This window comes from Sus scrofa, chromosome 14 (assembly GCF_000003025.6).
Source record: "Sus scrofa isolate TJ Tabasco breed Duroc chromosome 14, Sscrofa11.1, whole genome shotgun sequence".
Taxonomy (NCBI): Eukaryota; Metazoa; Chordata; class Mammalia; order Artiodactyla; family Suidae; genus Sus; species Sus scrofa.
This window is the reverse complement of record NC_010456.5, coordinates 30,728,827-30,744,233: the sequence shown is the minus strand read 5'-3', so window position 1 is coordinate 30,744,233 and position 15,407 is coordinate 30,728,827. Positions and strand designations below refer to the sequence as shown.

Below are 15,407 nucleotides of genomic sequence, written 5' to 3'. Positions count from 1 at the left end.
TCCTGAAACTCATGTTCTGCCAGCTTCTTGGAAAATCCAGCTCCAGGATGGAGGTCACGAGTGGCAGCTTCCCCCCAGATCCGATTCTTAATTAGTGTAAGAGTCTGAATTCAGAGGTCTGACAGTCATGGGGACATGATTTATTACTGTTGGAGTCACAGATGGTTTTTCAGGGGGAACCCGTGTGTTGCTCTCAGACCCAGTGTCGGATGGCTGGACACCGGACGGTGTCCTGTCCTCATGACCTGGTGCTATGGGATCGGGGTGTTTTCCTGCCCGTGCCTGGCTCTTTCTAACAGTCTTCCCATCCCTTGTTCACGGGCATGTTTGTGAGGCATGAGGAGTCAGAGCTGTGGCCTCAAGAAGTGTTCCTCACAAGCAGTTTCCCCAGAGCCTTTGCTGTTTGGAGCTGTTGCTCCTTATTTATGGCCATTGTTAGCAGCTGAGAGAGATTCCTGTGATGGGCTTGCTGAGTGGCAAGACAGGAAATTCAGAATTTAAAACATAGAGGGCAGAAATTCCCATTGTGGCTCAGCAGGTTAAGAACCCAACAGAGTGTCCATGAGGATGTGGGTTTGATCCCTGGCCTCACTCAGTGGATTAAGGATCCGGTGTTGCTGTGAGCTGTGGTGTAGGTTGCAGATGTGACTCAGATCCCATGTGGCTGTGACTGTGTTGTAGGCCGGCAGTGACAGCTCCAAATCGACCCCTAGTCCGGGAACTTCTGTATGCCTCAGGGGGCCCTAAAAAGAAAAAAATAAATAAATAAAACATTTTTAATTAAAAAAATTAAAAAATATAGGGCATCATGAAAGGGGGTAACTCTTAAAACCTGCATTCAGGTTTGTGGAATTTAAAAAATGTTTCTCTTTTCTCTTTTAGAAAGACACTTCTTGGACCAGTGTACGGCTCTCCCATCGAGCAGATACAGATCCTCCCGGTGAAAACCGCTACAGAGCTGCAGAAACGCTACCTGGTGTTTATTAACAGGGACAAGGTACCAGCCCTCTGCTCTCAACCTCTGTGAGATGGCTCTGTGTTTGGAGCAGTGGCCAGTCCTGGGTGTTACAAGACTCATTAGTGCTTGCTTTCACAGCCAAGCCTGCCACTCCCACCCTGGTCCTTGGTGGTAATGAAAATGGCCATAAATGCGTAAGAATGACTCTCAGGAGGTATTTCCAATCAGAGCTACCTTATTTTCTGTACTCCCCAAAGACCCATGGTTCACCAAAGGATTTTTCCTTTCTGATTTCTTTACAAGGAAAGACCTTATTCAGACATACAAGGAGTTCCCATCATGGCTCAGCAGTAACAAACCTGACTAGGATCCACGAGGAAGTGGGTTTGATCCCTGGCCTTATTCAGTGGGTTAAGGATCTGGCGTTGCCATGTGGTGTGGTGTAGGTCAAAGATGTGGCTCAGATCCCAAGTGGCTGTGGTGTAGGCCGGCAGCTACTGCTCCAATTTGACCCCTAGCCTCGGAACTTTCATATGCCATAGGTGTGGCCATAAATTAAAAAAAAAAAATAGAAAATAAAGACATTAAAGTTAGTTACATTTAGTTGCACACTTAGTGAGTAGTCTATATTGAAAAGCGTGGAGTTCCTATTGTGGCACAGTGGTTAACGAATCCGACTAGGAACCATGGGGTTGTGGGCCAATCCCTGGCCTTGCTCAGTGGGTTAAGGATCCAGCATTGCCATGAATTGTGGTGTAGGCTGTACATGCAGCTTGGATCTGGTGTTACTGTGGCTGTGGTATAGGCCAGCAGCTGCAGCTCTGATTAGACCCCTAGCCTGGGAACTTCCATATGCTGCGGGTGCGGCCCTAGAAAAGACCAAAAAAAAAAAAAAAAAAAGAAAAAAGAAAAAAAAGAAAAGCGTAAAATTATCCTGGAAAAGCCTGGTCATCTGACCATGAAGATCGGAGGAGGAGTTCCCACTGTGGCTCAGTGGGTTAAGAACCCAGTGTGTATCCATGAAGTTGTGGGTTTGATCCTTGTCCTCACTTGGTGGATTAAGGATCCTGTATTGCTGCAAGCTGCCATGTAGGTTGCAAATGTGGCTTGGATTCAGGGTTGCTGTGGCTGTGGCATAGGCCAGCAGCTGCAGCTCCTATTTGACCCCCACACCTGGGATTTCCCATATGCTGCAAGTGTAGCTGTTTTTAAAATAAAAATCAGAGGAAAGCTTCCTTTCTGTGTTCCTAGTGTCCCTCTCCCAGGGGACCAGCCTGTAGGGGTCAGTGTGTGTGGACCCCTAGCCACGTGAAATTTGGCTCCCACACTGAGAAGGCTGGTTCCAGAAACAGGTCCTTCCCATAAGCAGATCTGGAGGTGACAGGTGACCATGCCAAGCCCAGCCTGGGGCCCAATTATCTGAGACTGAATATCGAGTTCCATCTTCCTTCCTAGGTTGGACTTCAGATCTTACCAGTTGATGGCAATCCACACAAGACATCTGCTCTTATATGCCACCCGAGTGGCGTGGCTGGGCTGACCCTCTCCTACGATGGCCGCTATGCCTTCACAGCAGGGGGGCTGGACCGGTCGGTGGTGCAGTGGGAAATCAACTTAAGGTAGGTGACGTGGTGAGTGGCTTGACCCCAAAAGGAAGGCATCCAGTGTAGACCCCCCTTCTTTAACTCAGCAACAGCAGACAGATGTTAATTCCCATGACATGCCCAGCCCTGTGCCTGCGGTTACAGAGACAGCCCAGACTCAGGTGCTCCTGGAGACACCTGTGCATGTCGTGTGCAGACAGAGGTCACCCTTCCATCTCAGGGGCTGGCAGTATTTGCAGGTGAAGCAGTGTGATGCCAGCACGGGCACCCATGCCCCTGAAACACTTCTCATTCTGTCACCTGCAAACCCGCACCAGCTAGAAAGATCTAGCCCCAATTCCCAAAGTATGTATTACAGAAATGGTATTATTTGAAGAGTGTATTTTCAGTCTGCTCTTCTCAGACCTACCCCCACCGCCCCAGCTGAGAATCTCTGCCCAGGGGAGGCTGGAGACTCCACAGTTGAGCATCAGAGAGACACAAGCTTTGAGGTCAAAGAGACATGGGTTCGAATCTAAAGCCTACTCCCTGCTGGCTCTGGGTCCTAGGACAGGTTTCTTAGCATCTCTGATCTTTAGAGTCCTTGGCCGTGAAATGGGGATATATGGGGTAGTAGTAGGGACTTTTATAGGATCAGGTAGGTTAATATATGTAAAGCACACAGGACAGGACTCAGTAAATTAACAATTTCCTGGGAGTTCCTGTTACGGCTCAGTGGGTTAAGACCCATATCCATGAGGATGCAGGTTCAGTCCCTGGTTTCACTCAGTGGGTTAAGGATCCAGTGTTGCCATGAGCTCTGGTATAGGTTGCAAACTCGGCTTGGATCTGGCATTGCTGTGGCTGTGGCTGTGGTGTAAGCCGGCATCAACGGCTCCAATTTGACCCCTAGCCTGGGAACTTACATATGCTGTGGGGGTGGCCCTGAAAAAAGATTAAAAAGGAGGGGACCACTATGGTGATCCACTCATATCTCCAGATTTAGTACTCAGCCACGGGGCGGATCCAGTTCCTTACCCTGACCATCTCCAAGCCCCTCCCTCTCAGACAGCCCCCTCGAGGAGCTGGGGCAGAACAGCTCCTTCCTTCCTAAGGAGCAGAGGCACTTTCCTTCCTAAGAGCAAACTTGATTCATGGCTCTACTCTCTGCCAAGCGCACATCTTTCTTTTATGGCGGACATCGCAGCTTCTCCCCTTAACCTGAGCAGGAGCAGGGACAGCCAGGTAAATCCGCTTTGGAACCATGGTGGTTTGAGATTGTAGTTGCAACTGTGACCTTCACCTGTGCCTTCACCCAAGAGGGCAGATCTCGGGAATTTAGAAGCTGGAGGTGAGCTCTCCCCTTGATGAGAACCACTGATTGTGTCCACGGAATGAGCTACTTAACACTAGCCTGTCACCTAGACTGATGGGGTCAGGCAACACCCTGGTGGGAGAACAGAATCTTCCTTTTTAAATTTTTGTCCTCTTCTCAATCATTTTGGGATCTGTAATGGTAGAGATTAAAAAAAAAAAAAGAAAGAAAGAAAAAAGAAAAAGGAGCCACTTTGCAATAGCTTTCCTGTGCCTGGCCAGAGTCCAGGCGCCTGAGAATTTCAATTTAATCTGTTGTGGGGACAAAGAATCATTATAAACTAATTAGCACTTCATTGCTGCTTCTGGTGTTTTAATATGTTCAGTGCTTCTCTAATGGGAAGAAATGTAAAAACCCTAAACAAGTAAACAAACAAAATCCCCTACCAGATCTACGGATGTCAGGTTGCAGGGTGAGATAAAGAGGATAAATCCTCTCGCGTTCACATCGTCTTAATCAGCGCACTCTTGGGCCTCCGGACTATCATCGCAGCATCTCCAGCTTCCCCGGGAGACCCCCTCCCTTCGCCTTTCCCCCAGAGTCCCCCTGCACGTACGCTCCCTTCCCCCCATCTTGGCTGGCAGGCCACCCTTTTTCTCTCCTTGCCTGGCATTTGTTTTAAAACCCCCACTTTTATGCTCCACCTCAAACCCACCTGTGCTCCTGGTGCCTTGCAGGAAGACCTGGATTCAAATCCCACCCCTCCTACGACGTGCTGTCTGACCTGAGGTGGGTCCCTTTCCTTCCCTGAGCCTCAGTTTCTCCATCTTTTTTTTTTTCTTTAGAGCCACACCCGAGGCATATGGAGGTTCCCAGGCTAGGGGTCGAATTGGAGCTGTAGCCCCTGGCCTACACCACAGCCACAGCAACGCCAGATCTGAGCCTCATCTGCAACCTACACCACAGCTCATGGCAACACTGGATCCTTAACCCACTGAGCAAGGCCAGGGATCGAACCCACATCCTCATGGATACTAGTCGGGTTTCATTTCCGCTGAGCCACAACGGGAACTTCTTCTCCATCTGTTAAACGGGGATATCTTCACTGTGTTTGGAGCTATTTTGAGGATAGTGATTTCTGTCATTGCTGTTTCTCCTCTCTCCTCCGCCTCCTTCTCCTCTCCTTCCTCCTCCTCCCCCTCCCTCTCCTCTTCCTCAGGAAGCAGTTACTGAGCACTTGCTATGTGCTGGTTGCAGCTCTGCTTCCAAAATTCCTCAAAGTACTGAATATATTCAGTACACATACTAGATGGACACATAGTAGGTTTTCAATAAATATACTTCTCTCTTATGCCCCAGAGACTTTTTTTTTTTTTTTTGGTCTTTTTAGGGCCTCACCTTTGGCCTGTGAAAGTTCCCAAGCTAAGGGCTGAACTGGAGCTGCGGCTGCCAGCCTACACCACAACCACAGCAACACCAGATCCGAGCCATGTCTGTGACCTACACTGTAGCTCATGGCAAGGCCAGATCCTTAACCCACTGAGCAAGGCCAGGGACTGAACTTGTGTCCTCATGGATACTAGTTGGGTCAGTTACCACTGAGCTACAATGGGAACTCCTCCAGTGACCTCCTTTTTGTGGCAAGTGTTAGAACCCAATTTAGGTAGAAAGGGGGAGTTATGAGTGGGTCCCTGGGAGCCCAGGCTCTGCCTTCACTCTTTGCTCACCTCTGCTGTCGCCTGCATCTTCTGCAGAGCTGGATTTACACACTAGCAGGAACATAGGCCCTGACGGTCCCCAGATTTCACACCACAGAGAGGGAGGCTTCCCCCTGCCCCGTCCTGTCCTGTCCTCCTGGCTCTCTCAGGTCAGCTGACAGTGGCCAGGAAGTAGGGAACGTAGTGCAGTCCTGACCACAGAGGGCGGTTCCCCAAGAATCCCAGAGCTCTGCCAGCCTGTCCCTTGGGGGCGTTCCTGCTGGTGACAAGCTCCTCCTTGTCATTTCTGGCCATTACCTTGTCCTACTCCAGAACCCCATGGCCAACAGTGGCCTCACTGCCCACAGGGCCTGTCTGGATTGGGCCTGGGCCTGGCCCAGAGGCTACAGAGAGGGCTCCTCCTCAGCCAGGCACCTGCCTCGGTGGCTGATGTCAGCAACAAAACCAGGTGAAGGCTCCCCCTGCTGGAGACGGGTCTCAGGCCCCCTGGATGCCAGGCCCAGAAAGTAACCAGCCCCTCGGACCTCAGGCAGCCTGCCTGGGTGGGGCTCGTGCAGGGCCCTGGCAAGAGGACTGAGGCTGCCTCTTGCAGGAGAGGTGTGGGTGCACGTCAGTACCCAGTTCGACAGGAACGGTAACCCTGGGCCAGGGCCTGAGCCTAGTGCTGTCTGTGCAGCCATCCTGTGACGGGGGCGGGGGAGACTGTTGGTTTCCCCTTGTACAGATCTGGAAACTAGCTCCAAGGGGTTCAGTGACCCGCCTCAGCAATGCAATAAGGTGGTGGGGTCAGGATTCACATCTGGGTCTTTCTGATTCAACCCCATACCTCAGCAAAGATTCATCACAGGAGAAAAATAAAGGGCTTCATGTCAGATCCTTTATGTACATTCACTTATTTAATTTTCACCACAACCCTTAGAGGCAGACCCTGTAATTATTCCCACTTTACATATGAGGAAACTAAGGCCCAGAATGGTTAGGTCACTTGCCCGCCATCACACCACCTGCAAGTGGCAGAGCCAGGGACTCGCACGCATGTCTCTGATTCCAGATTCTGAGTGTGTAACCACTTCTCCGCCGACGTCTACACAGAGGGTCTTAGTAACCGTACAAAGAGGCTAATCGTCTCATTAGCAGAAATCCAGTTAGTGGATTATTAAAATGATTTCGTACCATTAGCATTTGGTATGAGGCAAAGTCAGTGTTGTACAAAAAGTAGGTTTTCTTACTATTGAAAGGGCCTATTTTTGGAAGATCTGACCCTGTGTTAGAGAGCAGAGGGTTATTTTTATCTGACTGGCATGGATCCCTTGCGGCCTCCTGAGTTTTGATGGAGGCAATTAGTGCTGGCCGTCCACCTGTGCTGAATCCCGTTCTGGCTCCGGTCACACGTGGATCTAGAGTTATGGCAGAGCCGCTCTTTAGGGGGAGGGGGAGGTGTGTGCGTGTGTGGAGGGGTGCTGTGGGTTCAGCACACAGGAGCCCATTCCCTCTCGAGAGAGGCTTTCCTGAAAGATTGCAGACCAACTGCTAAGCGCCTGCCCTGCCCCTGCGGGAGAATGTCACCACCATTAAGGTGGGCGCCCTGTACTGCCAGGTGCCACATGTGAAATTGAAATTTCCATTTTCTGCTTCATTTTGGAGGGAATATGCCTAACAAGTTTACCAAGACCCTAATTGCATCCAGGCTGTCAGACCCTTCAGAGGCCCGCAGCCCCCAACTCCCGCCTGAGCGCTTCCTAATCGTGGTGTTTCTGTTATCTTCCCAGTGCCCTGGAGGCTGCAGTTTCTCTTGGGGGTGAAGACCTGACCCCGTTCTATGGTCTGGTGGCTGGTGGCAGGGAAGGAAAATTCTACAGGGTAATTGTCCTCCGAGTAAACACTTCCCGGTAACGTCTAGTAAACGTCTAGTTAAATTTGTGAAACAAATGTGCCCCGAAGTTAACCTTCTTACTTTTCTTCAAAGCTCTTTTCCCCACTGAGCTCAAAATGGACTTTCTAGAAAATGTCCTTGAGGTCTTAATGGCTGCTTCAGAGTTAAGCCAAAACGTGTGCTGTCCTTCCGCTTTCTTTCCACGTAGGAGCTGGAAGACTATTTCTACTATTCTCAGCTCCGTAGTCAAGGTATCGATACAATGGAGACCAGAAAGGTGTCGGAACACATTTGCCTGTCCGAGCTTCCTTTTGTCATGAGAGCAATTGGCTTTTACCCATCGGAAGAGAAGGTAGGGAGAACAAAAACAAGAACAGCAGTGGGATGTGTTATTTATTAAAAAAAAAAAAAATGACCTCTGGGAGCAATCATTATAAGTTGAAGTAAAAATTTAACATTATTCTTACACAAATGCATCAGAAAGGAGGCTTCTGGGCCTAGCAGATGCATGCCTTAGAATCAGACTTATTGTCAGGATATTCCTAAAAGACAAATTCATTATCAGAGTTTAATGTTGGTGAGAGCATGGGTTCTGAATTAGACAGCCCCTCCCTGGGCAAGGACCAACCTCATTTGTTTCAAAAAGGAGATGCCTGGGAATTCCTGTCGTGGCTCAGGGGTTAACAAACTCGACTAGGATCCATGAGGTTGCTGGTTCAATCCCTGGCCTCGCTCAGGGGGTTAAGGATCCGGTGTTCCCATGAGCTGTGGTGTAGGTCGCAGACGCGGCTTGGATCCGGCATTGCTGTGGCTGCAGCTCCAACTTAACCCCTAGCCCAGAAATTTCCATATGCTGCAGGTGTGGCCCTAAAAAGAAAAAAAAAAAAGTGATGCCCACAAATTGCTTGGCACAGAACAGGGCAGGTAGGAAGAGCTCAGTAAACACTTGCTGTTAGGATTATTTCCCTGAGTCACTCCTATTTACGTGGATTGTGTGAAAAGGCTGTCTTTGTGTGGTGGTGCCCATCCTGGGCTGTGGGGCTCAGGGGCCGCAGCCACGCAATCCTCAGTGCCCCATAGAACATCCCCAACTCTTAAGGGGCTCCAAATAGGAACCAGAGGAAATGGTCCTCTCGGAAAGTGTGGCTTAAAATGAAGCTGATTGGGTTTTCTTTCTGACCTGAAATGCTACCACATCCTCATTGTAGAAAGTTTAGAAAAGATACAGAAGTGGAATGAAGGAAATAATTACTCATAATCCCACTATGCAGACTCAACAATCTTTCTGGATTTATATGTGTGTGTGTGTGTGTGTGTGTGTGTGTACATATATATATACACACACACACATATATTTAATCTTTAAATAATGGGTACCATATTGAGTATATATTTTTATCCTATGTTTTCACTTGATACTATATCATGCGCATTTCCCGTTTCATTAACAAGTCTCTGAAAACTTGATTTATAAAGGTTCTATCTTAGTTTTATAACTTTGATTTAAAAAATAGACCTGTAAAGAAGACAATAGTAATTACTCAGAGTTATTCATTATTAACATTTTGGTGGACTTCCTTCTATTGTTTCATATATGCATAAAGATATGTATTTTTAAGCAAAGAGTTATTGTTTTATGGTGTATGTAGGTATATATCAGTATATATCTCAACATTTTACAGTGTGTGTATGTACATGTATGTGCACGTAGCAACATTCTCAGTAACTTGTTTTGTGAGCATTTGGTGAAAATTCCTTGATAATAGGCTTTTTTCCCCCCAGCTTTGTTGTGTACAGTAATATTATATACATTTAAGTATTCAATATAGTGATTTTATATGTATATATCGCAAAATGATTTCCACGGTAGGGTTAGTTAACATATCTGTCACATCACAGATGTTACAATTTTGTGTATATAGTGAGAACTTTAATAATCTACTATCTTAGGAACCTTCAGAAATACAGTACTATGTTGTTAACTAGAGTCCCCAGGACTTGTTTATCTTATAACTAGGAGTTTGTACCCTTTGACCACTTTTCACCCTCTTCTCCCACTCCCCGTGCCCTGCCTCTGGCAACCTGTTTTCTGAGTTTGATTTTTTTAGATTCTACATACAAGTGAGATCACACAATATTTGCCTTTTTCTGACTTGTCTCACTTAGCATAATGCCCTCAGGTTTCATCCTTGTCAGAAATGGCAGAATTTCCTTCTTTATGGCTGAAAACTATTCTGATATTATTCCATTATTCCATTAGACACAACTTACATTTTCTTTATCAATTCCCACCAACAAGGCACAAGAGGGATTTCCCATCTTGGTGCAGCAGAAACAAAGCTGACCATGAGGTCGTGGGTTCAATCCCTGGGTTGGCTCAGTGAGTTAGAGATCTGCGTTGTCATGAGCTGTGGTGTAGGTCACAGACTCAGCTCAGACCTGACGTTGCTGTGGCTGTGGCATAGGCCGGGACCTGTGGCTCTGGTTGGACCTCTAGCCTGGGAACCTCCAAATGCCGCAAGTGCAGCCCTAAAAAGCCAAAAAAAAAAAAAAGTGAGTTCTATATATTAAAAAACAAACAAACAAAAAACAAGGCACAGGAATTCTCTTTTCTTTTTTGCTTTTTTTGCTTTTTAGGGCCACACCCATGGCACAGTCGGGTTCATTACTGCTGAGCCATAATGGGAACTCCAAGAATTCCCTTTTCTTGGACTCCTTGTGAGTAGTTGTTTTCTCTTATTTGTTGAATAAAAGCTATTCTGGCAGGTGTTGAGGCGATAGCTCACTGTGGTTTTGATTTGCATTCCCCTGATGGTTAATGACGTTGAGCATCTTTTCATGTACTTGTCAGTCATTTGAAGACCTTCTTGAGAAAAATGTCTATTCAGGTCTTTTTTGCCCATTCTAAAGGGGTTATTTGGTTTTTTTTTTTTGCTACTGATTGTGAGTTCCTTATATATTTTGGATATTAACCGTGTTTCAGATATGTGGTTTGCAAATTTTCCCCCATGCCCTAGGTTGCTTTTTCATTTTGTTGATTGTTTCTCTTGCTGTGCAGAAGCTTTTTAGTTTGATGTAGACAACATGCTTTCTAAAGGCCGTATGTTTAATTGAACCATCTCTAGTTGTCGGACATGTAGGTTGTTATCTCGTCTGTCAGGGACATGGCTGTGATGAGCATCTCTCCATATGGTTTTTGTGTACTTCTCTGATTATTTTCCTGGGGGTAGAGTCCTAGAAATAGAAATACTGGGTCAGAGAATATGAACTTTAGGGCCCTGTTGCAAAATAGCTTTCCAAAAATGTCATATTTTACAGCTCACCATCAAACATACATTACTCCTTGAAACCCAGTTAAGACTTGATATTCAGGAGTTCCCTGGCAGCCTAGCCGATAAAGACTTGGCATTGTCCCTGCTATGGCTTGGGTTCAGTCCCTGGCCCATGGAACTTCTGCATGTCACAGGTGCAGCCAAAAAGCAAGAAAAAATTTGATGTTTACATCATGTATCTGAGCACATTCTAGTGATATGAGCTGTGGTCTCAGTCCTTTCTCTGAAATCAGTCACTGGAGAGTGGACGACCCAGAATCACCTTGTTTTGGTGCTCTGAGTATGACTGGAAGGTGAATTTTATTTTCCACATAGCATATGAAGAAATGAGGTCTCAGAGCCCATCAACCCATGCTGAGTCTTGAGTGGGAACCTTAAAACACCAGGGAGGAGTTCCTGCTATGGCACAATGGGCTTGGCAGCATCTCTGCAGCGCCAGGATGCAAGTTTGGAACTCCATATGCCACAAGGTGGCCAAAAAACAAGCAAACAAAAAAGCCTACCAGGGATACATTTAACTCCCCAAAAGATCTTGCGGCCAATGTGCGTTTTGTAAAAGTACATGGTAAGAAATGGAAGCAACTATTGAGAGAGTTTGTGCAACCCATGTAAAAGTGTTCCTCAGAGGTGTATTTCTAAAGTGTGTTCCTTAGAACATTGTTTCCCAAACTGGCAAGCTACATCAGAATTACCTAGAGCATTTGCTGAAAAAATCAGATTCTTGGAGTTCCCGTTGTGGCGCAGTGATTAATGAATCTGACTAGGAACCATGAGGTTGCGGGTTCGATCCCTGGCCTTGCTCATTGGGTTAAGGATCTGGCGTTGCTGTGAGCTGTGGTGTAGGTTGCAGACTCGGCTCGGATCCTGCATTGCTGTGGCTCTGGCTTAGGCCGGTGGCTACAGCTCTGATTCAACGATGCCTAGCCTGGGAACCTCCATATGCCGTGGGAGCGGCCCTAGAAAAGACAAAAAAAAAAAAATCAGATTCCTGGGATCTCCCTTGTGGCTCAGTGGGTTAAGGAGCCAACGTTGTCACTGCAGTGTATGATCCCTGGCCCTGGGAACTTCCACATGCCATGGGTATGGCCAAAAACAAAAAAGCAAAGAAAAAAAATCAGATTCCGGTTCCTGGACCCAATCCCAGATCTAGTTAATCAGAATTTCCAAGCATAGGGCCTGAGAATCTGCATTTTCCATTTTGCCCCTTACCTGGTAATCCAGCCAGGGGAAGATGCTCCTCCATGATGCCACACAGACTCATTGACCCTGTGGTACCTGAGGATCACATCCATATGAAAGCCACCAAAATGCCATCAAGGGCCACATATCTCACATCTCCTGTATGCATTCAGGAGCCTCTCCAATGGCTGCAGATCCAAGCCATCCTACGAGGAGGCAGCACCAGGTAGCAGCTGGCAGCATAGGCTCCTGGGTCAGGTGGCCCTGGGCTTGGCTCCTGACTGTAACTACCTGCCAGCTGTTGAGGCTTGGTCAGGTTTCTGAATCTCTCCAAGTCTCAGTTTCCTCATCTATAAAATGAAAATAATACTAGTGCCCCCTCCTGGAATGATGGTGAAAATTAAATGAGTATCTGGAGTTCCTGTCGTGGTTCAGCAGAAATGAACCCCAATAGTATCCATGAAGATGTGGGTTCGATCCCTGGCCTGCTCAGTGGGTTAAGGATCCTGCAGCTCTGATTTGACCCCTAGTCTGGGAACTTCTATATGCCGTGGCGCGGCCCTAAAAAAAAAAAATTTTTTTTGGAGTTCCTGTCATGGCGCAGCGGAAACAAATCTGACTAGGAATCATGTGGTTGAGGGTTCAATCCCTGGCCTCCCTCAGTGGGTTAAGGATCCGGCGTTGCCGTGAGCTCTGGTGTAGGTCGTAGACATGGCTTGGATCTGGCGTTGCTGTGGCTGTGGTGTAGGCTGGTGGCTACAGCTCCGATGAGACCCCTAGCCTGGGAACCTCCATATACCGTGGGTGCGGCCCTAAAAAAAAAGAGAAAAGACCAAAAATTTTTTTTTTTAATTTTTAAATTGAGTATCTGCAGAGTTCCTGTCATGGCTCAGTGGTTAACCTGACTAGCATCCATGAAGATGCAGATTTGATCCCTGGCCTCGCTCAGTGGATCTGGTACAGTTGCTATGAGCTGTGGTGTAGGCTGACAGCTACAGCTCCCATTCGACCCCTAGCCTGGGAACTTCCATATGCCACCGGTGCGACCCTTAAAAAAAAAAAAAATTGAGTATCTGCTTAGTACAATACATGGCACATATTAAATGTCTGAAAAACACCATCCAGTATTATTCTCTCCTTCACCCTATCCCCATCTCTGGATGTGTGATTATAAAAGGCCTTTAGATGAATATTCCTCTGATCCCATGCATCTTGTTTACAGCACCCTTTCTAAAATCAGTTTTTTATTTTCTTGATTCATCTGCTAAAGATACTTCATGTAAATGGCTGAAAACCATCAAACTGATGGCATTCAGGATTATTTATTTTTTTTCAATCTTTTAAAATTTTTTGGATTTTCATTTTTAATATAATTTTACTTTATCCTGGATTATGGTTGATGCTAGTTTCAGGTGTACAGCAAAGGGACTCCGTTATACACATACACATATCCATTCTTTTTCAGATTATTTTCCTCTATAGGTTATCATAGAGTTCCCTGTGCTATATAGTAGGTCCTTGTGGCCTATTTGATGCATAGTACTGTGTATCTGTTAATCCCAAGCTCCTAATTTATCCCTCCCCCCAGGATTCTTGATTTTAAACCCTGGGTTCATGTAAATGTGTCTTCTGCTATCCTGCTTTGTTGATAAGGGAATTCTGGGTGTTTAGTCTTTGTGACCGTCACCCATCTGCCACATGAAGTGCTGAAGAAGGAGGGTGGCACAGAGTGAGTGGGGTTTTTCTGCCTCCTGTAGAAGTAAGGAAGTATAATCATTGAAAGCAGACCCTGTGGTCCAATCATTGGCAAAAAAAATAATAAAGCTTAACTACCTATCAAAATTTTGCTGGAGTTCCCTGGTGGCACAGCAGGGTAAGGATCCAGTGTTGTCACTGCTGTTCTTGGGTCACTGCTGTGGTGAGGGTTCAATCTCTGGCCGGGAAACGCCAGGTGCCATGAGTGTAGACAAAAAAAAAAAAAAAAAAAAAAAAAAAATTCTTGCTGTTGAGTAAAAAGTGCCCAGTAAAAAAAAGTTAGTCTGCAATAAATGTTATCAAGTGATATTGAATATTATTTACCCACATAAAAACAAAAAGAGATTCAAATGGTTATGGCAGTGTTCTCACTCGCCTTGTGCGCATCTCCCTCCAACTGCAGAAAAGGAGAGTTTCAGTGCCCCACTCATTGTCTTCATAAATCCCATGGACTCCAGGGTTTTTAACCCGCTTTAAAAATACATTTACTCTTTCGAGATGTTTTCTGAAGGCCCCTGATCCAGATGTGGCCACATCCATGTGCAAACATTGTTCTTTGATGAGTTAGTTTATATCTCACGCTCCATGGGGAGAACTTTTTGATCTCTTGTTTTCATCAGATTTATAGCAGTTTTCATTAAAAACGTTTTTGGGGCTTTGAAACTTTTAAACCCAGGCTCTGTCGTGCTTAGTGAAACATTTCCTATTAAGATGCAGCTGTTCCCCCTCCCCCACGAAGTTGCATGAAGAAGTATGCCTGGCTAATAGAGTATTTTAACACTTGGTGACATAAAAGATTTAGAAACAGAGATTCAAATCAGCTCCCTCAAGACTCTACTTTATTTATATTTTTCTTACGTCATTTTAACTGCCTTGGGGATTTGAATCTAGTCGGTGTGGTAAATTGGAGCCAAATTATACAGGAATATAACCCTCCCCAAAGAATTCGTAACCACTCCTGCCTTTTGCAGAGAGCTGCACTTGGGCAGAACACAGCCCAAGTGGTCAGGGTGGGCTGCTCTCACAAATCTTCGTTTTTATTTATTTATTTTTTTTATTTTTTATTTTTTTGTCTTTTTTTTTTGCTATTTCTTGGGCCGCTCCCGCGGCATATGGAGTTTCCCAGGCTAGGGGTCTAATCGGAGCCGTAGCCACCAGCCTACGCCAGAGCCACAGCAACGCGGGATCCGAGCCGCGTCTGCAACCTACACCACAGCTCACGGCAATGCCGGATCGTTAACCCACTGAGCAAGGGCAGGGACCGAACCCGCAACCTCATGGTTCCTAGTCGGATTCGTTAACCGCTGCGCCACGACGGGAACTCCATCTTCGTTTTTAAAAGAAAGATCTGCAGGGCTCCTAATGTTATAGAAGGAACCCAAACCTAGGTGTCATGGTTTCTATAGCTGATTTCACGTGTGAGAGAGGTCTGCCTATATAAATGTAGTTTTTCCCTCCAGGACTTTGGAACATCTTGTTGGGGCGGGGCCCGTGTGTCACACATGTTCCTGGGTCACTTGTGGCTACATCGCTGTTTAGCTTTGCAGAGTGTTATAAGTTCGTGGCAATTTCCTTCAATGAATGAGCTGCAGCGAGACCGCTTAGTTCTGTAAATTAAGGCCATTCCTGGCAGAGAGGTGTGTGAGTGCCCAGCAAGAGCGCACACAATGGCTACTCAGCAAGTCTGGGTAACC

General features: G+C 46.5%; 1 protein-coding gene across 2 annotated transcripts in view; it reads left to right on the top strand.

The window, feature by feature from the left end:
* WDR66 (WD repeat domain 66) overlaps positions 1–15,407 on the top strand; it is an 80,328-nt gene that overhangs the window by 48,632 nt on the left and 16,289 nt on the right. For both annotated transcript variants that reach the window (XM_013982831.2, XM_021074247.1), the window contains exons 16-19: positions 883–997; positions 2,414–2,577; positions 7,344–7,434; positions 7,656–7,799. In XM_013982831.2, the coding sequence (XP_013838285.2) occupies positions 883–997; positions 2,414–2,577; positions 7,344–7,434; positions 7,656–7,799 (514 nt within the window). The remainder of the gene's footprint in view (positions 1–882; positions 998–2,413; positions 2,578–7,343; positions 7,435–7,655; positions 7,800–15,407) is intronic.